We start from the raw sequence: 21479 nt of genomic DNA on the forward strand, positions 1-21479 counted from the left end.
TGGGAAGCCTTGATCCTGTGTCCCTGGAAGAGATTCTGGACATGCCAGTGCAACAGGACGGCAACTTCACAGCAGGACCATGGGAAGGGTTGGGGGAAATCAAAGTGTAGAGGCATCATGTCCTTTGAACAAAGCAGCAGGCAAGGCCAACTCCAGTTGTGGCCTCCAGTTATGTTTGCTGATGCAGTGAGGCTGTCAAGCGCCATAAGCTAACCAGTGTGGGATCAAGAGAATACTTGGAGATGGGAGACTGCCACAGAACACCTAGACACTAAGGCAGTGATGCTGGTGATTTACTGCCCTGTCAGTGCCAAGCCAGTTTCCCAGCGTGGTGCTAGGATGCACTGTGGGGCTTGTCAGAGATGTCATGGATGAAACATAAGACCTGGCATTACGCCATCACAGGAGGTCCAACGGCAGTATAAGATGGGGTTATTCACCCTCAGTGTCTTGGGAGAAGTGTCAATTCGTGTGTTTACATTCCACGTCCCTAAATTCCCCCCTGCAGTTTCTCCTGGATACTGTTCCCTCACTTCCAGCAGTACTATACAGCAGTTTAGGAAAGGTGTTCCCAGATAGCACATTCCACCCCAGAGTTCCACAAGATCACACGTATCCATCACACCTACTCATATAGGTGTACCCCTGACTACTTCTCTGGCCCATACAGCACGTAATCTTTGTGGATTGGCTTAACAAGGCAGCAAAATGAGAGTGGAGGGGAAGAAACGTGACATGAGTAGCACCAAAATGAGGAGTACACAAAAGGGCAGGCACAAAAACCAGCCACTTCCCTTGAAATGGGGACATTGCTCTTCAGTGGAACGTACAGGGAGATGCACACTATTTTGGTGAGGTGTCTAGGATCAGCTGGCCCTGCCATCACTCCCTGTGTGGAAGTGAGAGTAAGAGGAAAAAGGTGCCTCCCTGTGTGATTCCTGGATGCGGTATGAATAGGAAGAGACCCTGCTGGCTTACAGGACTCATTTCAGGGCAGAGAGGCCTCCACACACAAAAATAAAATTCGCAACTTGCATGACCTAGTGAGCTACTGGCAACCTGCTCAACAAACTTGTGCCATTGTGGAGCATCGAAAATCCGCCTCAACACAATCCAAACCAAGACGACTCTCAAGCAGTGTAATGTTCCAGGCTTCCTCTTTTTATTGGTTTAAATGGATTTTTTGCAGCAAGAGTCAGACAGACAGACTCCCTAGAGCAGGGGTGGGCAAACTACGGCCCACGGGCCGGATCCGACCCCTCAGGGCTTTGGATCTGGCCTGTGGGATTGCCCCCCATGGTCCCTGGGGCTCCCGGAGCGGAGCGGCACAGCATGGGGCCCCGGCAGGCAGATAGGGAGCCTGCCCTGGCCCTGGTGCGTGCCGCTGCCACCTGGAGCCGCTTTAGGTAAGTGGCGCCAGGTTGGAGCCCGAACCCCTCCTGTACCCTGCCCCCCCAACGCCCTGCCCTAAGCCCCCTGCTGCACCCTGCACCCCAACCCCCTGCCCTGAGTCCCCACTGCACCCCTCCTGCACCCCAACCCTGCCCTGAGCCCTCCCCTGCACCCCAACTCTCTGCCCTGAGCCCCATCACACCCTGCACCCCAACCCCCTGCCCTGAGCCCCCTCCTCTGCCCCAATCCCTTGCCTGCACACTGCACCCCTTCCCACACCCCGCACTCCCTCCTGCACCCCAACCCCCTGCCCCGGATCTGCATACGATTTCCCCACCCAGATGTGGCCCGCAGCCCAAAAAGTTTGCCCACCCCTGCCCTAGAGCCCTGGCCTAATCCTTATTTGGGTGGTGACCCTCTGTTCACATAGGTTCACCCGGTCGTTGAAGTGGGGGAAGTTAGTCTGAACTTCCCCTCCTGAACATGCTTTCCTGGAACTTGGGAGATGCAGAGCCAGGAACTGAGCTGCCGCAGACATCTCATGTGACCTTGATCAACTCCCTGGGCCTCAGTTCTGACTCTGCAAAATGGGGATAATCTCCCTTCTTCTAATTCTTTAAAGGCTAAAGCCTTCCCATGTTGTTTGTACAATGCCTGCCACACAGCCCTTGTGCAAGGCTTGGGCAAGATCTCGAGGCACTACAAGCATGATGACTGCGTAGCATTGCCACCTTCCACCCCAGAGATGAGTGCACAACGGAGGAGGGGGAAGGGAGCCTGCTACACATAGGCTGACTTGGGCTACGACGCGAAGAAAAGCCATGGAGATGTTGCAGCTCTGGCAGGAGATCGGGCTTTGAAGCCTAGGGATGGGGGTAGCTCCAGGCCACGTCTACACAGTTAATTTTTAATTCAGTGACCTGACCCCCCACGAGCCAGAGTCTGACCCAGGCTCTGAGACTCTCTGTGTAGACTCACGCTAGCTCTCGCTGAGCTAGCTGCAGTAGCACAAGCAGCAATGAGCAGTGGCACGGGCTAGCTGCGAGGGGGACAAACCCGCTCCGGACCCCATGGGTACGAACTCAGGGCAGCTCGCCCGTGTTTCCACGGCTACACTACTTCTAGCGCACTAGCTCAATGAGAGCCAGGGTGAGCATGTCGACGCGCCCAGCTCCAAGCACAGACGGAGCCTACACCTGAAGCACATGGGACTCCATCTAGATGGGAGGTTGCTACGTAAGTTACTATATACCCCTTTTATACCAGTCCTAAACTTCACCATCCCACCCACCATCTTCAGAACATCTCACGTCAGCATGCAGAGAGCTGTTTGGGGCCTTGGATTGCACGCTCCAAACCAGCTTGGAGACAGCACCAGAATCCACTCATGTCAGAGACACAACATTCAGCCCCCCCTCCCCAGTTATCTTAACTAAATACCCCACCCCCAAGTCTCAATCTCTGTCTGACTCAGAGCAATTATGCTGCTTGCACTGAGCGCACCCAGGTCAGAGCAAGGCTGATGAAATCTTAGCAAGCACAAGCATGCAGGGCAGATGTAATTCACAGCCAGGCTCTCTGCCGATGCAGAGGCCACTGCTGCCCGGATATAGGCTAGCCTGCTCCGCCCCGCAGCCAGGTCCTCACACAGTCTCCATGAAGCAGCTCAAGCTCAACAGCCCCTGGCACTATAGGAAGGAGGGAACGGCAGAGTTCCCCGTTGCTATTGGTTACCCAGCTATTCCCAGCTCAGTGACCCAGTTTCTGCACAGTTCTCCTGGAGGGGAAAAAAAATAAAAGAGGCGAGCACAAGATCGGAGACTGTTTACACCAGACTTTTCAATCCCACCCAGCTCTCAGCCAATCGGCTGGGGAAAGAGTCGGGGGAACCGCCCATTGGAACAGGCTGGCTGAGCAGGGACAAATTAAAAGCGCAAGGGTTAAAAGCAAGATGGTCACCGATTAAGGGTCACCTTGGTACAGGACAAGGATTCTGGGTGTACTGCAGACAGGCTGCCCCTCCAGGCATAGGATAGGAGGCACTTTAGGGGTTGTGCGCACAGAGAAGTGGGGACCTCTCAGCAACTCCAGCTAGCATCTCCTCATTCTATCTTTGTGAGAGGAAGCGCAGAGCCTGGGGAGACGCCTGGACCCAGCAGACTGGCCACCCCACTGCCTTGTGCCTCCAGATCCTGACAGGAGCACCGTATAGGGATGGTTCTCCAAGACTTAACCACCCTATAGACCTTCATCATGGACCTAAGTGCCTGCCGGGGATCCAATTACCTTTGGTGGTTTCACTCTCCCTGACCAGGAAGGTTCCTCGGGGGTTCTCAGAATTGAGCAGGAGCCGCTCCGACTCCCGGCGAGTGATCTTGCCAAAATACCACCTGGAAGAGCAAGCAACAGATCAGCACAAGGAAAACCCCCTGGATTTAGACCCTCTTCATTAGTGCTACCACGTTTTAAAGAGGGATGCCCCAACATCCCCTCCCCCACAGCACTCATTGCTAGAACCAAGGGTTGCATTAACAGCCAGAGGCATTCGTCAGAGTTCTCAAATCCCAACAGCCAGGGATCTATTCGGAAAGATATAATTAGGTAAACAGCAAAAGCCTCTCCCCTCCCACCCCTCCAGAGCAATTCTGTGTCATAGGCAGTCACTTGTCTTTTTTAATTCAGGCGTCCCCCAGGCATCCCAGCCCAGTGTTACTCCCAGAACTCTGCCCCCCGCCACATGTGGAGCAGAAAGCGGGTGTTATTTTCACAGCACAGTGCAGTGCCTGCAGCAGTGTTCAGATGGGAGTCTGTGTGATTTGGGGTTAGCCCTGTCTAGCCTTCCAGCATGGTGCGTGCAACCCGTCAAGGTAGATTTACATAAAAATTAGTGGTGCAGCCAATTGCACATGCCTAACTTGCACAGACCACGAGCGTGATTGCATACACAAATAGGGCCACTGCGGGTGCAAATGTGCCTATTGGCATGCTGCCCCTAATTTGCATAAGCAAATTAGTCAACATCTTGCATATGCAATTAAATGCCTATTTGGTCTAGAAAAAAAAAAAAAATCAGATCCTTTAGGGCCACATCTACTACACAGGCCATCCCTGGGCAGTTGCTCAAGACGGATTTCACTGTATATGGCACGAAAACATATCTAGTCTTAACATTTGGCTTTGAGCATGTCTGAGGAAAACAACAAAATGCTTAACAGAGTGGCAACCTCAGAAAGCCCACAAAGGCCTTTAGGAGGCTACAAAACATGTCGGAAAAAAATATACTTGGCAGGCTGTTTGCATTGTTCTTTTAAACCGTCTAAAAAGATTTCAATTACTCTTCAGCCTGGATGGAGTCTGAGGGTGCGACATAGTTACTGGGGATGTAGCCCGTTTGTCCTGTCGTGAGGGAGTGAGCCAGCCACCAGTCTCCTTCCCTGGAAGAGAAATAAAGAGAGACAGACATTCAAAAAGAGGAACTTCTCTAGCATCTGTCAACCAAGAGTGGACTCCCTGGGCTGGAGGTATTGCCAACAGGCAACCCAGCCCTTTCAGGGAGGTCACTGGCACCAGGGTTATTTCCAAGCTAGTTCTTCTGGATTGTTTTGCTTAGGTCACTGTTGGGTGCCCACAGCTTTACTGAACTGGGAGATGTTCAGAGACCCAAAGCTACAATCAGATTGGATTGAAACTGGATTTAGAGTCAACAGGGCAAGGGACAAGCTCTCGAAGGTTCAGGGCGAGTTAGTTCAGGTTGGGGGCTGGGTGCTGTGAGCCCTACTATATGTCCACCTTCCCATGTTTCCTGCGGTCATTAGTAGGGTTGCCGAGTCTCTAGGATTGTCCTGGAGTCTCCAGGAATTAAAGATGAATCTTTTTAATTAAAGATTGTTGTGTGATGAAACCTCCAGGAATACATCCAACCAAAACTGGCAACCCTACATTACAGATGAGCACAGGAATTTGTTAGGCCACAGAAAGCATCACTCTTTGCTCTCAATATTATTTTTACCATCAACTACAACTGCTCCCCACAACAGTCACTAGAAATTCACCTTGAAGTACCCTCTCCAAGGGACCATTAGAACCCCTGGGGGCAATAGCCAAGCTGGCAGGGGAACTAATAACGGAGCTTTGCTCACAAAGGGCTGAGTCTATGGTGCCGAGCACCTGCAATTCCCATCAACACGGGCAGTTGCTCAGCACCTTGATTTGGCTCTTGTTCTTTTGGGCTTGGATTTACTGCACGAAGCAAGAGGCAGAGTGCAGAACCCTCAACAGGCAGAGCTTTGGAAAGGGGTCTGTCCCTCCACAGCCACAAGAATCTAAGCATTTGCTTAGATATAGTCACTGACCATCATGACAGCCTTGGCACCAAGTGCTCTAGGAAATATATTGGCAACAAGGATCAAATTGCTCCGGTATCAGGGCACCCTAAGTTAATTCAGAAATGCCATTTGACCAGAGATTCCAGTGCGGATACCATGTTGATCCCATAAGGCATGCGATGGCCACGGTCACTGTGCGATCACTCTCACATACACACTCCACAGGTAATAGCCTTTTAAATAAGGAAACTCCTTACTTAAAAAGGCACATCAGATACCCATTGAAAATACCTTTGGAGCCATCTGAATTTGAACCAATTCTGTCTGAAGTGTGAAGCATTGGAAATCCCAGAGAGCAGAAAGAACAGGGAAGCAGAGAAGGAAAAGAAAAAGAAAAAGAAAAAAGCAGAATGTCTGTGATAATAAAAAAAAAGTGTGCCAGAAAAGACGGCCAAACAAAGGAGACTTGTTTGTTATATGCAAATCACATAAAAGCAACAAGGAGGAAGAGAGGAAAAAAGGGGAGGGACAGAGCGTGAAAAATAAATGATTGAGGCATGAACATCACTTAGCAGGGCTTGAATGGCACTGCCATTTATTTTGGCGGCAAAACTCCTTTTGAATTCAGTGGGGAAAGGACGGTCATGATTGGCGTCAGGTTTCATGTAATCTCTCCCTATCACTGATCCTGTATGAGGCGCTTACATGATTGGGTGAGGGGCTCTCCCAGCAGAAGTGGATCCAGGCACAGGTGCCGACTCTGTTCTGTGGGGAGAACCCACGGAAAAAATAGAGGGTGCTCAGCACCCACCAGCCACAGCTGTTTGGCACAAGATTGGCAGCTTGGGGAAGGGCAGAGAACAGCAAGCTGGGGCCAGGAAAAAGCGGAGCGAGGGCAGGGATGGAGCAGGGGATGTGGCCTCGTGGGAGGGGCTGGAGCAACCCTGGGGAAAAGTAAAAGTCGGTGCCTATGGATCCATGCTTCAGTATTGGGCTGCACGGGGAGCTCAGAGCTACTGCGGTGTTATCCCAGGAGTCACCTTAAGAAGCTGTCTCGGAGCTCAGTTATTCATGTGGCCGTGCACAAGTTGCTGGTGCAGCCCTGGTGAGATGCAGTACCCTAAGCTTTATGTGAAGTGAGCAAGAGGGAAGAGGTGAGGAGCAGGCTCCTGCTCCATGTGGTACGCGCTCCTCTCTCTCTAAAGAGCTAACCCTGAAAGCACTCCAAATGTCAAGGTGGTTTGGAATGTCTTTATCTTGCAGAATTTCACAAGTGAAGCCACGGCTGCTGGGTTGGCAAACCCTCCATGTGGATTTGAGAATACATTTCCTCAGAACAGAGGTGTCTCAGACTCCCGCAAAAGACCACCTCCCTGCACTTTGAAAGGAACGAGTGTGTGTACCCCTAACACAGTGTATACACAGATCAGATGGCACATGGCAGCCTTGGAAAATGGACAGGAAAATTTTCCAATCCAGACACAAAGCTCAAATATTCCTAACTGCATGGGCAAAAGTGCATCATTTGCCCATGGGATTATGCATAGCCATTTACACGTACAATTACTGCTACAGTGCACACAGGCTTAGTGACTAGATGTAGAAGTTGTTAAAATCTATTTTAAAAAGTATACTTGCTCATCTGCACCAGGAGGATGGATCCAATGAATATGCCCACAAAAGTGTTACTTGCCCCAAGTACAATTTTACAAGGCTGGAATTTGAGAAGAGTCTATATAGATTGTTCTGGTTCATCACTTTAGGGTCTAAGCACATCTAGGGGCTCTGAGATGGATAACGGGATAGTCAAGCCCACCATCTTGTCACAATAAAGTACGGCCGTCATTTCCATTAGCAGCGATCTCTTGGGATAAGCAGACTGGTGAAGTGAGAAAACAAATCCAGGGCAACGACTTTGTCGCACCAGTTCCCAGATTTTCACTGGGGTGTCCGGGGGATTCTTGTAAGTGGGTCACAAGCAGAAAGGAATGCCCGAAGACTGGGGAAGTTTTGTTCTATGGGAGATGGCAGTCATATATTACAGAGACTGTTCTGTCAGAGTCAGATGGGAGGGAGGAAGGAAGAGCCTGCATCTAATTTACTGTGACTGCAGGATAAACAAATCTACAAAGAACTCTGCAGATTCCTGATAAGGGTCTTGAGATACTTTACCAGAGGATTCATATTTTCAGAACAAATAAATAAATATTTAGTTTCAAATAAATGGATAACTTCAGGGGTTTTTTAAAGGCACATTTTAAGAGATGGTCTGAGCTTAACAAAAAGACACGCAACCACACATCTTTCCAGATCTGAACCCTCTGCCTCAAACCCTGGGGAAATTCAGATCCCCTGCTAGTCCCTCCCTGCACAATGGCCTAACCCAAAACCTGGATCCAGATCCCTCAGCCTTTGGTAGCTCAGGCCATCTCATGACCCATTTTACAGGTGTTTTCACTCTGTATAATGGGGAAATATTGTGCACCTGCAGATGCACCAATACTGCCCCATTAGCAAGCACATCTATTTAGAAGGCCAATGTAGTGCACGCTGCCCAATGAGATCTTGGGCAAGTCACTTTCTCTCTGTGCCCCACCTGCAAAATGGGGAGATTAGCACTGCCCTGTCTCTCAGGGGTGTGGCATACACATACACTGAAGATTGTGAGGGGCTTACATAACACTGGAATGGGGGCCAAATAAGTAACTAAGATAGATACCAACAGTGCATTCTGGGAAACTCAGGTCAACTATGCCATCCTGCCTCAGCAGAGGCTACAGTGCCAGAGGAAGGAGGATCCTGGGAACTACAGGCCAGTCAGCCTCACCTCAGTCCCTGGAAAAATCATGGAGCAGGTCCTCAAAGAATCAATCCTGAAGTACTTGCATGAGAGGAAAGTGATCAGGAACAGCCAGCATGGATTCACCAAGGGAAGGTCATGCCTGACTAATCTAATCGCCTTTTATCATGAGATTACTGGTTCTGTGGATGAAGGGAAAGCAGTGGATGTATTGTTTCTTGACTTTAGCAAAGCTTTTGACACGGTCTCCCACAGTATTCTTGTCAGCAAGTTAAGGAAGTATGGGCTGGATGAATGCACTATAAGGTGGGTAGAAAGCTGGCTAGATTGTCGGGCTCAACGGGTAGTGATCAATGGCTCCATGTCTAGTTGGCAGTCGGTGTCAAGTGGAGTGCCCCAGGGGTCGGTCCTGGGGCCGGTTTTGTTCAATATCTTCATAAATGATCTGGAGGATGGTGTGGATTGCACTCTCAGCAAATTTGCGGACGATACTAAACTGGGAGGAGTGGTAGATACGCTGGAGGGGAGGGATAGGATACAGAAGGACCTAGACAAATTGGAGGATTGGGCCAAAAGAAATCTGATGAGGTTCAATAAGGATAAGTGCAGGGTCCTGCACTTAGGATGGAAGAATCCAATGCACCGCTACAGACTAGGGACCGAATGGCTAGGCAGCAGTTCTGCGGAAAAGGACCTAGGGGTGACAGTGGACGAGAAGCTGGATATGAGTCAGCAGTGTGCCCTTGTTGCCAAGAAGGCCAATGGCATTTTGGGATGTATAAGTAGGGGCATAGCGAGCAGATCGAGGGACGTGATTGTCCCCCTCTATTCGACATTGGTGAGGCCTCATCTGGAGTACTGTGTCCAGTTTTGGGCCCCACACTACAAGAAGGATGTGGATAAATTGGAGAGAGTCCAGCGAAGGGCAACAAAAATGATTAGGGGTCTAGAACACATGACTTATGAGGAGAGGCTGAGGGAGCTGGGATTGTTTAGCCTGCAGAAGAGAAGAATGAGGGGGGATTTGATAGCTGCTTTCAACTACCTGAAAGGGGGTTCCAAAGAGGATGGCTCTAGACTGTTCTCAATGGTAGCAGATGACAGAACGAGGAGTAATGGTCTCAAGTTGCAGTGGGGGAGGTTTAGATTGGATATTAGGAAAAACTTTTTCACTAAGAGGGTGGTGAAACACTGGAATGCGTTGCCTAGGGAGGTGGTGGAATCTCCTTCCTTGGAAGTTTTTAAGGTCAGGCTTGACAAAGCCCTGGCTGGGATGATTTAACTGGGAATTGGTCCTGCTTCGAGCAGGGGGTTGGACTAGATGACCTTCAGGGGTCCCTTCCAACCCTGATATTCTATGATTCTAGGAGATGCATGTAGAGCAAGACAGGGGACAATGCACTTTGGGAGCTCTTTCTAAAGAGAGCTGGGAGGCCCAGGCAAACTGCTTACATACCCATGATCGGGATTCTGTCTCCGCTGTAACACTAGGACGTTGGCAGATGGTGGCATCCTACCAAACTGTTGCCTAAGTAGGTAGGTATGCTGCCAGTGGGCCACTCTGAAGAGAGATCCCTCTCCATGGAAAGGCATGGGGAATAGCTCAAGGGATTCCACAGCTCCCCCTGTGCTAAGCTGATGTGCCAGCCATGGGTCCGTGCTGTACTGAATCCATTACAGAGGGGACAGACACTGGGGAACAAGGATGAACAAGAGCTGGCTGAAAAGAGAAACTGAGACGGGAAATTCTGAGCTTTCAAAATCTGGTTTCATCCCACATTGGGACAAACAAACCAACCCACCCCAAAATCTGATTTTTAACTCCCCATGAAACAAAAATATCCCAAAATGTTTAATTTCGATAAAGGTTGAAATATGTTTTTTATTGTTTCAATTATATGATAGTTTGAGTAAAAATGTTTAAATCTAAATAAAATATTTAGATAATGTTTTTTGACAGGGAAACTAACAAAAAAAACCACATTTTGCAAGAGCGATTCGATTTCATCGACTCAGCATTTTCCAATGGAGAACTGTTCCGTCAGATAAATTTTTGACCAGCTCTAACAAATGAGCAGGGTAAACCTCAATCTTTCCAGCCTAGCCAATGTGACAGGAAAGTCCAGCTTTGCTGTCTGTCTGTCATGGAGACAATGATGTCAAGTGATTCTAGCTGTATCAAGGTTCCTTAACCTGTCCCAGGTTACGCCTTGGGTATGCTGCAGCCAAGATTCCTAGAAGTGACTTCTCCTCATGAAGGCCTCAATATCTGAGGCAGATCAGAGGTGTGACTTTTCAGGAAGTGCTGAGCTCCCACCCTCTGAAAACTTTACAAACGTCTTCCTCCCCCCTCCCTCCAAAAATGGAGGCAGCCAAAGTCCCTAGCCACTTTTGTAAATCTTGGCCTGTTAATTTAAGCTGCCTTGTAACCAGGTCAGGGATGACAGTGTCATCAGTTATAGCCATGGTACAGAATGGGGCCTGAGTCTCAGAGACCTGCAGCTGAACTGTGAGGTGCTGGCGATCCTGATCGGTAGGTTTAGCTCACTATACAGTTAGATTGGAAGCTCCTTGGGGCAGGGGCTTTGTTTGTTGTGTGTTTGTACAGCACCTAGCACAACAGGTCCATGGACAGGGCTCCTAGGTGCTATGAGAACACAAATTATTCTGGCAGTTCTGAACCGGGGCGGATTTCTAACCACATCAAGTTTGGGAGATCCAATTATTCATATGGGGGTGGGGGGTTGTTTGGGGGCCATCTCTATGGTGCGTATCATGAGCATTTTAAATGGTCCAGTCAGCCCTGACGTTAGGCTCTCATTGGGGTGTGAGAAGTGGAGCAGGGCAGCTCTCGTTACCAAGTTGCTGTGCTATTCCCCAGTGACTTTGACAGACCCGCACACCTTTTATATGAGCTTTGGCTATAGGCCACCAAAGCTCAGGAGGCAGAGGAGAGGCCTTGCCACTTACCACCTTCCCAGCTTTGCAAAGGTGTAGTCACCTCCTGGCTCGCCATCTGAGTCCCTCCTCTTTAACCGAAGGATGGGAGACACTTGGCTGTTTCATTCCACAGAGGTCCACGCAATAGTTCTCTCTCACTCCAAGCCTATGGCTCCTTCTCAAGTTTAACTGAGTCGAAACAAGATCAGCGACTCCAGAAGAAAAAGTGCTGAAGACACCGAGCTCTGTGTGGTTTCGAAGCAAACCCATAAACCAACTCAGATTGACTCAAAACCAGGCGTGGGCGGGAGTTTGTAACCTACCTCAACCAGAAGCATTTCCTGAGAGGTTACATGACTCTAGTTCCAATACCAAAGGGCCTGGATGTATCGCTAGGCAGGATTTTCCATCTGCCACATATTTCTCTAATGATACTTCGCAAAAGGAAAACAAAATGACTAGTTTTGGGCTAACTGCATTCAGAACATGTGGCTAGAATGCCAGCTCCACTGCGTGGTCAGCGAGAACGCATGACAAGGTGGGTGGTTATCCCAGGAATGTCTGCACATCTCAGTGTGTTAGGCAGAAGATTAAGTGTTTTCAATCATTCAACACGTGTAGGTTAGTCACTCCCAGGGGTGAAAGTGAGCCAGTACGGGCCGATACTATGTACCGGTAAGAACCCGCACCACATTAAAGTGCTGCCCTTTTGCCTCCCCTGTCGGCGGCCCTGCTGGTAGGAGGCGGAGGGGGGAGGGAAGGGGCAGCGATGTTAAAGCTTTAATGTCGCTGCCCCTTCCCCCACCCTGTCAGCAGCCCTGCCAGTAGTGTCCGTACTGGCAGGGCCGCCGACAGGGGAGGCAAAAGTGGCAGGGACATTAAAGCGTTGCCACGGCAAAGGGCCATGCAGCGCTTTAACGTCCCTGCCCCTTTTGCCCCCTGGCCACCGACGGGCGGGGGGGGCCCCAAAGGGAGCAGCTACCCTGGGGCTGGCGATTTAAAAGGGCCCAGGGCTCCAGACGCTGCTACTGCGGCAGCGGCATCCGGAGCCCTGGGCCCTTTAAATCAACACGGGAGCCCTGGGCAGCATGGGCCAGGCAGCCCCTTCCGCTGGAGGCCCTGCCCCTTCTGGGGGCCAGAGCCACCCCAGCGCTGTACTGGTAAGTGTCCTCAGTTACTTTCACCCCGGTCACTCCCCTAACAGCACTGCATGAAGCTGCTTTCTAAAGATGGTTTTTTCCTCTGATAAAGTGAAGGTCACAGCAATGCGGTTACACTGGATACTGTGGGGTATGTAGCTTGAAACGGAGATCTTTTCTCCTGCATAGTGCACCTTAGGATTTCCAAGCACTCTACCTGGCCTGCAGAGATAGCCATTTTGTTCTCAGAGTCCCTGCGGCATGTACAAAGGAGACACACATACTTTGGAATAGTGAGCAAATGTAATTCAGATGGAAAGCAGAGTTGCCTTTTGTGCACGGGAGTAGGGGGAACCTCTCACAGACATTTGCACAATCCAAAATCCCCAATAGGCAGATTCCTCCTTTTAGAGTACTCATTAGAAACCAAAGCTAGCATTAGTACAAAATTAAGATTCCAAAAGTCAAACGTTCAAAAAGGGGTCAGGAAACTCCCAAAGTTGAGGTTTCTTCTGCAACACTGAACTTAGCCACTTCACACATTAGAGAGATTTTATGGCTTGAGTTAATAACCAAAAACACACAGGAGTTGGGAACTGAAAAGTTCCATTTGGGCAACACCACACAAGTAACATAGCAGTAGAAACCTCACAGTCAGGGAGTTATTGGACCTGCCAGTGCTTGATGTTGCAATCTTTAAGCGTTCCCTTCACATTTTAAATTTCCTTAGTTTTAAGAAAGTGGCAGGGGAAAGTGTAAGAACCCGGACAGATGTGTCTCCCACAGCACAACCTTTGCCAGAAGAGCATGCCCATTCCTTGAAGCATGGCTATTTGGTCGGCGCACCGTAAGAGCTCTGAAATGTATCTACTGATAAGCTTGTCAGTGTATGCACACTTATTAAAAAGCACACACTTGGTTCCAACGAAGAACAAATTCAACACCTCTCCTTCTGCAGCCCTTTGCACTATCCTACTTCCAACTGCATGCGACATGCAGTGTAAAGAGCTGGCAAGAATGCCACTGGGGGAGCTGAGGAGATGAAGGGGTGCAGCACCAGGAATTTCAGAGAGGCAGGGTGGAAGCAGTCCCCACTCTGTCCTGCCTGCATCCCCCATTGCCATTAGAAAGACTGGTGCACTGGTGGCTTGGATGAATGGGAGAAACAAAAAAGGGGGAGAGAAAACAAACAGGTAGGAAGTGCTTTGTTGGGAAGGGATGGGGGAAGAAGGTGCCAGACCTGGATGAGAAGAGGGGACTGAATTCAGACCACCGCAGTATTGGCACACAGATCTAGGCAGGGCTATTTAGTAGTTAGAAGATGAGCCTATAAAAGCTCCACTGGGGGGAAAAACAAAACAAAGGGATCCAAGTGCAACTGTGACCAGGGACCATAAATGGACCACGAAGCAACCCCCTCCCCAGCTGCCCTTTAGCCCACCCGGGAAGGAAGCTGGCTTTAAACAAAAAAGTAAAAACAGATACACACCTGACATCCACTTTTCTCCTAAATGAAAGCATGTTGTGCAGGAGAGAAAGAGACAGGGCTTAGATTAGAGGTACCGCACGGGCGCTGGTGCTGCTGAACTGAAAGAAGTGTGCGTGGAGAGATCTCACAAGGCAATCAAAAGGGATTTGAGATCCTGTGGCCTCAGCTGAGGCTGTCAGCCAAAAGCAGGGAAGCACAATAAACCCCCTGAGAGGTGTGATTTATTTAAAGACTGGGGAGGCTGATGCCACTAGGCAGAGGAGAGATTTGGCAGCCAAGGGGCACCACGAGTAACAGGACAATACTTCCCAATGGGGGTTTGTTTTGGGGAGTGGTGGTGGTGGTGGTAGGGCAGGTTCACCCTAGAGAGAACCCTCTGGTTCACCCTAGAGCCTGGCCCCAACACTAGGTCAAACTAAAGGTGATCCTGACGATGCATCTTTCAATAAGAACCTCTAGGTCTGGCTCACCCCAGGAAGCACCTAACCTTTCGCTCTGCCACAGACACCTTAGATGCTCCGAGCAGCCAGAGAAACAACCAACAATCCCTCTCCACAGCGTCAACAGCAGAGGGCCGTTTCCTAGCTTACGGAGGGGAACTGTGAAGTGATCCAAGCACAGAACTCAGAGCCAGGGACTCCCGAGTCAGACGCCTGCTCCCTCTGTGGCCCTGGGCACATCGCTTAACCTCTGTGTGTCTCGCTTTGAGGGGACTGCAGTGACTTTAGTGATAGTTCTAAGGGGAGACGCCACTTGCATTCAACCAGGGGGCCCTTTGCATGCTCGCTGCTCACCTCCCGGTGCTTCCCAGCACCCTTTTGCTGTTCCCCTCCTGGACCTTCCCAGAGCTCAGACTGCCTGAACATCTCACAGCTCAAGATAGGCCTCCTCTAGCTCCAGAACACCAACCCCGCCCTAGCACTGGGGAGAGCAGGCCAGATGCAGGACCCAGCTCTAGTAAGAGAGGGGGACTAACTCAGTAACCCCCAGGATTTCCCAAATGCCTCATTCTGCTGCCCAGCTCCCGCAGCGCAGGCTGCCTGGGTAAATGCAGTTCCCTTGGCACCTAAACCCCGGAAGGCGTCACATCAAGACACTGAGGGCTTCACAATCTTCCCAGTGGATCCTCCGGCAGGGCGAGCAGGTGTCCGTTACCCACTTCCATGGAAGATCCTCTGCATGGACCGTAGGATGCCTGTCAAACCATCTGAGGTGCATTCACTGCCTCTGCCCCGAGATACACATCACATCCAGTCCTCAAGGGGTGGGCAGGACGCTGGGGACTGAGACCCGGCGGCACCATTATGTCACAGAGCAGGGGAGAACCCACCACATGACTCCAGTCACAGGTATGCTCCTTAGAGCAGGTCAGCTTCCCTTCACTACCTCCTTGAAGGGAGGGACTGGAGCCTCTCTAGCGCTCTGGGCAGCGCTGCAGGGAACCATACCCAGCCCTCCCCAGTCCTGGGACGGAGGGCTAGGGAGGTAAGAAGGGAGGCTGCTTGAATGGGGCAAGTTGGAGGATCCCCCTAGCTGCCCCTCACCACCTAGTGCTGCACGGGCTGCTCCATGGCCCCGAAGCTCCCTATCGGGCAGCAGCCCCAGAGGCAGGGACAGCAGCTTGTGGTACTCTTGATAAATCCCCTGGGTCTAGCTCAGGGGCCCTTCGCTGGCACAGGAGGCACAGCCCACCCCTCTGCAGCTGGACAGGCAGACAGCCACACTACCAGGCTTTGGGAAGGGAAGGATCCCAGAGGAACCACGTGCAAACCCCAGGCAACAGTCATGACCAGTCGGGGCTTAAACATAGAAGAAAGAGGAGAAGCAAGAGGGAGAAGAGCAGTTTTGAGGCAGGAATGTTACCAGCGGGGCTCCCCTGAGCAGGAAGGGTCGGAACCTCTCCAAGGGAAATGCCAGCCCAAGCAGCAGAGGTGTCCCCAGCCCAGCGAGCAGGCAGACACACTTACGTGTTGTTGACAATTTGGAGGCGCTCCCCTTTCTTGAAGGAAAGGTCTGTTTCCGTCCGTGACTCGTAGTCGTAGAGGGCCACAAAGGTGGTGACTCCACCTGAAACAGACCCAAACTCATCCTGTTAGCCACACTCCCGCTCCAGGAAGCATTTGCTCCCCCATGGCAATTAGCCATGAGCCATGCTCGGCACAGCCTCTGCTTTCCTCATGGCATTTGCAAGGCTGGATTCTCCACTGCAGCCTTCCTCACAGCTGGCAAAAATGGCACCAACCCGTCATACGGCCCCCACCAGCCTAAGGCTCAGGGTCCAGCACTCCCGCGAGACAGTTCTTCCTCATCTAGCACATGGCTCCCTTCTAACAGCCTCCCTCCCCCAGAACCTCCAGCTGCTCCTCCCGCTCTGGCAGGTCAGAGCTGACATCATACTGACCAGCTAAAGCCCCCGAGCGCTGCGGGGACGTGACTGTGTCGGACGTATTGAAGCCTCCAAAGAGCTTTGGCTCAGCAGCCATGCTCCCAAAGGAGCGGTTGGGGGTCCGATGGGGGTCGGGGACAGGCGTCTTGCTGGGTGTTTGAGAGGAAGGGTAGCCGCCATGGTGGGCATTCTCAGCAGATTCCAGGCTGCGTCTCCTCTGGCTGGGGTCTTTGGGTTTGCTCTTGCTGCTCCCCATGGTCCAAAACTGGAGGAGAAGACAGTGGGGTTAAGCAGATCCCTGTGGTCAGGGTGACACAAACGTCTACCCGCTAGGGTCTGGACGGACTCCTCCAGACCCCTTGTGTACTGGCCAACCAACCACTGTCCAGCTGGCAAACCTCCCATCATGACCACCCGGGGATGGGCTCCACCTCATTATATTCAGGTACAGTCTCCCACTTCCCTGTATTAGCTAGTGAAATAGACTCAATGCACTTAGTAAGCGATATTTCAAGTACCAAAGAGAAGCACACTCAATAGCATTGCAGTGGAATGAATTATGCAGAGCACGTGCCTTTCACAAGTAACCAACTAGACAGACTAGCCTAGCCACAAAGATCAGGTCCAGAGTCCAGAAGCGTTCCGACTCCTCTGTACTACATGGAGATCATTCTCCACCCAACACTGCCAAGCAGCCATCTCTAGGGGGGATGATGCATCAGCAAACACAGAAGAACGCTACAGAAGATCCAATTTCACACTGCAGCAAGCACTTCAACTAAGCTGAACGTACTTACCAGAGTTCAAATTTGGCCCGTGCAATAATAGGACTAGGCACCGCAGGAATTCTATGGGAAATTTAAGGCCTACAAGCAATCAGGACCTCAGGTAGAGGATCTGAAGACCGTCTGCCCTAGCTCAGCTAAGGGAAAAAACAAGTGCTGGGCTCCAACATTAGACAGCTCTGAACTCTGCTGCTCCCCTCGGACCACCCCCACTCAGCATGAAGTGTTCAGACACCAACTCCCTTGTGGGCCCACTTTCCCGAGTGCATCCCCTCATACACACGCCCAGCAGAGGGCCTGCGGGTCCCATCATGGCTGTGCATTACTCTTTGGGAAAACTGGACATTGGGAGCAGATTCAGAATGCTCAGCTGATGTCTAAGGTTCACCATTTCCTTTGGGGGCAGGTAGGATAGCCAGCGCCCATTGCTCATAGGGTACCAGACAGGCACTGGGGAGGTGCGTCTCTAAATCCTAGAGCCATTCAAGATGTGCTACTACCATTGGCTTCCAAAATAAGCCTTTTCCATAATCCTCCTTTGACTTTCCTCTCCCACAAAAAGAAAAGGAGGACTAGTGGCACCTTAGAGACTAACCAATTTAATTGAACATAAGCTTTTGATGAAGCGAGCTGTAGCTCACGAAAGCTTATGCTCAAACAAATTGGTTAGTCTCTAAGGTGCCACTGGTCCTCCTTTTCTTTTTGCGAATACAGACTGACACGGCTGCTACCCTGAAACCTCTCCCACAAAGGTCGTCCGAACAGCAAGGAAGTTTCCGTTTCAGAGAGGCAGCCCAGCATTCTGAAAGCAGGACTCACAAGACCACGGGGGCGTCACTGGCACTTCACCAGGACGACAGCCACCCCACATTGCAACAGCCGCCTTGTGATCGACAAAAACGTTACGTGGGACACAGCAAAGGGAAGTAATTGCATCCAGCAGGAGACTGTTGCATACAAACGCTACATTCAGTGTCCCTATTAGGGGACAGGCAGGAGCAGGCTGGAACAATTTGTATGATGGGGGTGCTGAGAGCCATGGAACCAAACTGTAAACCCTGTATATGATGGAAACCACTTCAAGCCAGGGGGTGTGGAGCACCCCCAGCGCTTTTTGTTCCAGCACCTATGAGCAGGAAGAGAGGAGTCAGATCATCTTACACAAGTTATAACCACATCAGAAGTTCAGACACAAGTGCTGGATCATCACTGGAAAGATGGGATTTTAAACATCCCGAAAAATTGTGGGAGACACCCTACTACCCATAAGTAGCCCATGGGATGCAACAGTTGAGTATTAACACACACACTGGATGCAGATGTGGTTGCCCCATCTCAAAGATATATTGGAATTGGAAAAGGTTCAGAAAAGGGCAACAAAAATGATTAGGGGTATGGAACAGCTGCCATATGAGGAGAGATTAACAAGACTGGTACTTTTCAGCTTGGAAAAGAGAGACAACTGGGGGGCGGATATGCTTGAGGTCTATAAAATCATGACTGGTGTGGAGAAAGTAAATAAGGAAGAGTTATTTAATCCTTCTCATAGCACAAGAACTAGGGGTCACCAAATAAAATTAATAAGCAGTAGGTTTAAAACAAACAAAAGGAAATATTTTTTTCACACAATGTACAGTCAACCTGTGGAACTCCTCGCCAGAGGATGTTGTGAAGGCCAAGACTATAACAGGGTTCAAAAAAGAACTAGATGAATTCATGGAGGATAGGTCCATCAATGGCTATTAGCCAGGATGGGCAGGGATGGTATCCCTAGCCTCTGTTTGCCAGAAGCTGGGTATGGGAAACAAGGAACGGATCACTTGATGATTACCTGTTCTGTTCATTCCCTCTGGGGCACCTGTCATTGGCCACTGTCAGAAGACAGGATACTAGGCTAGATGGACCTTTGGTCTGACCCAGTATGGCCATTCTTATATTCTTATGCAACACACACAGAGTTCCGATTCTGAGCATTTTAGGTAGTTAGTAGCTAAGCTCCGTGTGTGTGTGATATATTATATATATATATAAAAATAATATTGTGTGTGATATTATATATTATATATATATAAATAAAAACAACATTTTTCAACTCAGGATCACATTCTATAAATATGTTCTAAATAGCGATATACATGAAAGAAGGGAATTATTTTGGTCTCTGAAGATGGCAGGATACATAGCAATGTCCTGAAGCTACAGAAGGAAGTATTTAGGCTAGTTCATTTTGGGGGAGAGGGGCAGTTCTTAATAAGTTAAGCAGTTGTGCAAGGGCCAGAGAAGATGGCAGATACACGTGTGGGGCAGAAATCTGAGAGCAGGTTAGATGAAGCAGTGCAGGAGGAAGTTGCAAGGGATTCTGCAAAATGCACGGAGCCAGGTTGGAAGCCCAGAATGATCTTTTCTGAGCAAACTTCTCTCTGACAGAAGCTTAAAGGGTGTGAGCCAACAAGTTCAAGTCTACACTGTGATGGTCATGTCAAGACAGAGAAATTAGATAAAAACAAAATACTCTGGCTGGAAGGTTGCAACGTAACACTACTTTATTTCTTAGAATTCAGAAATAACGCACAAGAACCTAAACAGAGAAAACGGGCTACTCCCTCAAGGTAGCCACGCACAACTTACTGCACCTTCCTTTAAAACAGACTGATGCCAATCAGCTGCACCTTTGCAGTCACATGCTTTGCTACAGAGCTCCCTAACCTGCAAGCAGGGTCAGGAACCCTGTCCATCTCCCTTCTCTTAAAGGGACAGCTTGCAATTCCAGCACTGTCTGGAATACACCACACACCTATACAGAGCCAAGGAGGTTCTGAGACAGTGTTCCAGTTGAGGAACCTCATCTCCACTTATGATTTCTGCAAAGTGGGATCAGATAGGCGTGGGTGTATGGGCCTTTGCTTTAGGGAGCTACCTACCCCTTAAATGGAAAATCCTTCCTCCTAATGGAATGAGTTCTGCTTCTGTAAGCCCCATGTCTTTATTATTAGATCTTGTCTTCAAAATAAACTCCTTTGTTTCTGAAAAAGCTGAGGCCGTCTGCTCACTTCCAACCTCTAGATCCAGGGAGCATAATTGTTTTTCTACAAAACCAAAAACCACTCACTTACACATTATTAACCTTTACTATCCTGAATAGCTCCATTGAAATCAATGGAGCTACTCAGGGTAGTAACGTGGAGCGTACATGTAAACATTTGCAGGATCGGGGCCCTCATCCATAGCTAAAGAACCAGGAGTCAGGAGACCAGAGTTTTCTTTTGGACTCGGACCCTGGGAGACCTTGGGCAGGTCACTTCTCCTCAGTTTTTCCTCCCCATCTGGGAAGTGAGGGTAGCATTTCTTTACTTCAAACATTAAGCTGTGCAAAGTGCTTGGACCCCTCAGGCTGAAGGCACAACAGGAACACAAAACAGAATCCTTGGGCAGGCCAAGAGACTTCCGTGGCAATGGCATCTCACAAGGGAGGCAAAGTCATGGCTTGCCTGTGCATGGAGGAAAAACAGGAGCCAGAGACCAAGGGAATAAGGGTCTTTTAAAAATAAATCATGCAGAAGAGCAATACAGAAAATATGATCTAGGAGACTGCTGTTCCTCATGCTCTGGAATACTTGTTAATAACAATCGGACAGGGAAAGACAGAAACATTCCCTCTTGCCCCCAGTTCAGCCTTTTATTTTTTCCTACCTTTGTCCCAGGTGATTCAGGTCTCCCGCCACGTGTTCCCGTTACTAGATTCTGCCCTGCTAAATTCCATCTATGCGCAAAGGGAGAAGGAGACACGCGCAATGCAGGACAGGGACTAACCACACGGCTTGTTTTCCACCATTACATGGGCAGTCACAGTACCCAAGTCAGCTCAGAATTTCCCCTGGAAACAACACTTCCCCAAACGGAAAAAGACAGAGTCTCGTAACATGGTCTGTGCATAAGAGCAGTGATTTTTCCTAATCATTCTGAGTCACTTTCTTTTGGCCTGGTGAGCGAGCAAGCGAGCATCTGAAAGACAGACATAATGGGCCTAACTTAACCGTGCCGTAATGCAATGCAGTGTCCCTTTTCAGAGTCCCACAAGAGCCTAGTGTCAGAGTATTTCACTAGGACTTCCCCAGATCAGTGTGTAGTGGGAGGAGAAGACAGACAATGGGCCAAATTCTTTCTTCCTCTGCTGAAATCACTTACACTAGCTGTGAACTTGGCCCAGAGAGAATGACTCCTGG

At 49.9% G+C, this 21479-nt stretch overlaps 1 protein-coding gene across 1 annotated transcript in view; it reads right to left on the reverse strand.

The window, feature by feature from the left end:
* Positions 1-21479, reverse strand: part of SRC (SRC proto-oncogene, non-receptor tyrosine kinase) — a 30871-nt gene that overhangs the window by 7721 nt on the left and 1671 nt on the right. The window contains exons 2-5 of the mRNA XM_077831973.1: positions 16487-16736; positions 16053-16152; positions 4728-4826; positions 3679-3782 (exon numbers count right to left, since the gene is read on the reverse strand). Of these exons, the coding sequence (XP_077688099.1) occupies positions 3679-3782; positions 4728-4826; positions 16053-16152; positions 16487-16727 (544 nt within the window). The 5' untranslated portion in view covers positions 16728-16736. The remainder of the gene's footprint in view (positions 1-3678; positions 3783-4727; positions 4827-16052; positions 16153-16486; positions 16737-21479) is intronic.

This window comes from Eretmochelys imbricata, chromosome 13 (genome assembly GCF_965152235.1).
Source record: "Eretmochelys imbricata isolate rEreImb1 chromosome 13, rEreImb1.hap1, whole genome shotgun sequence".
In the NCBI taxonomy this organism is placed as follows: Eukaryota; Metazoa; Chordata; order Testudines; family Cheloniidae; genus Eretmochelys; species Eretmochelys imbricata.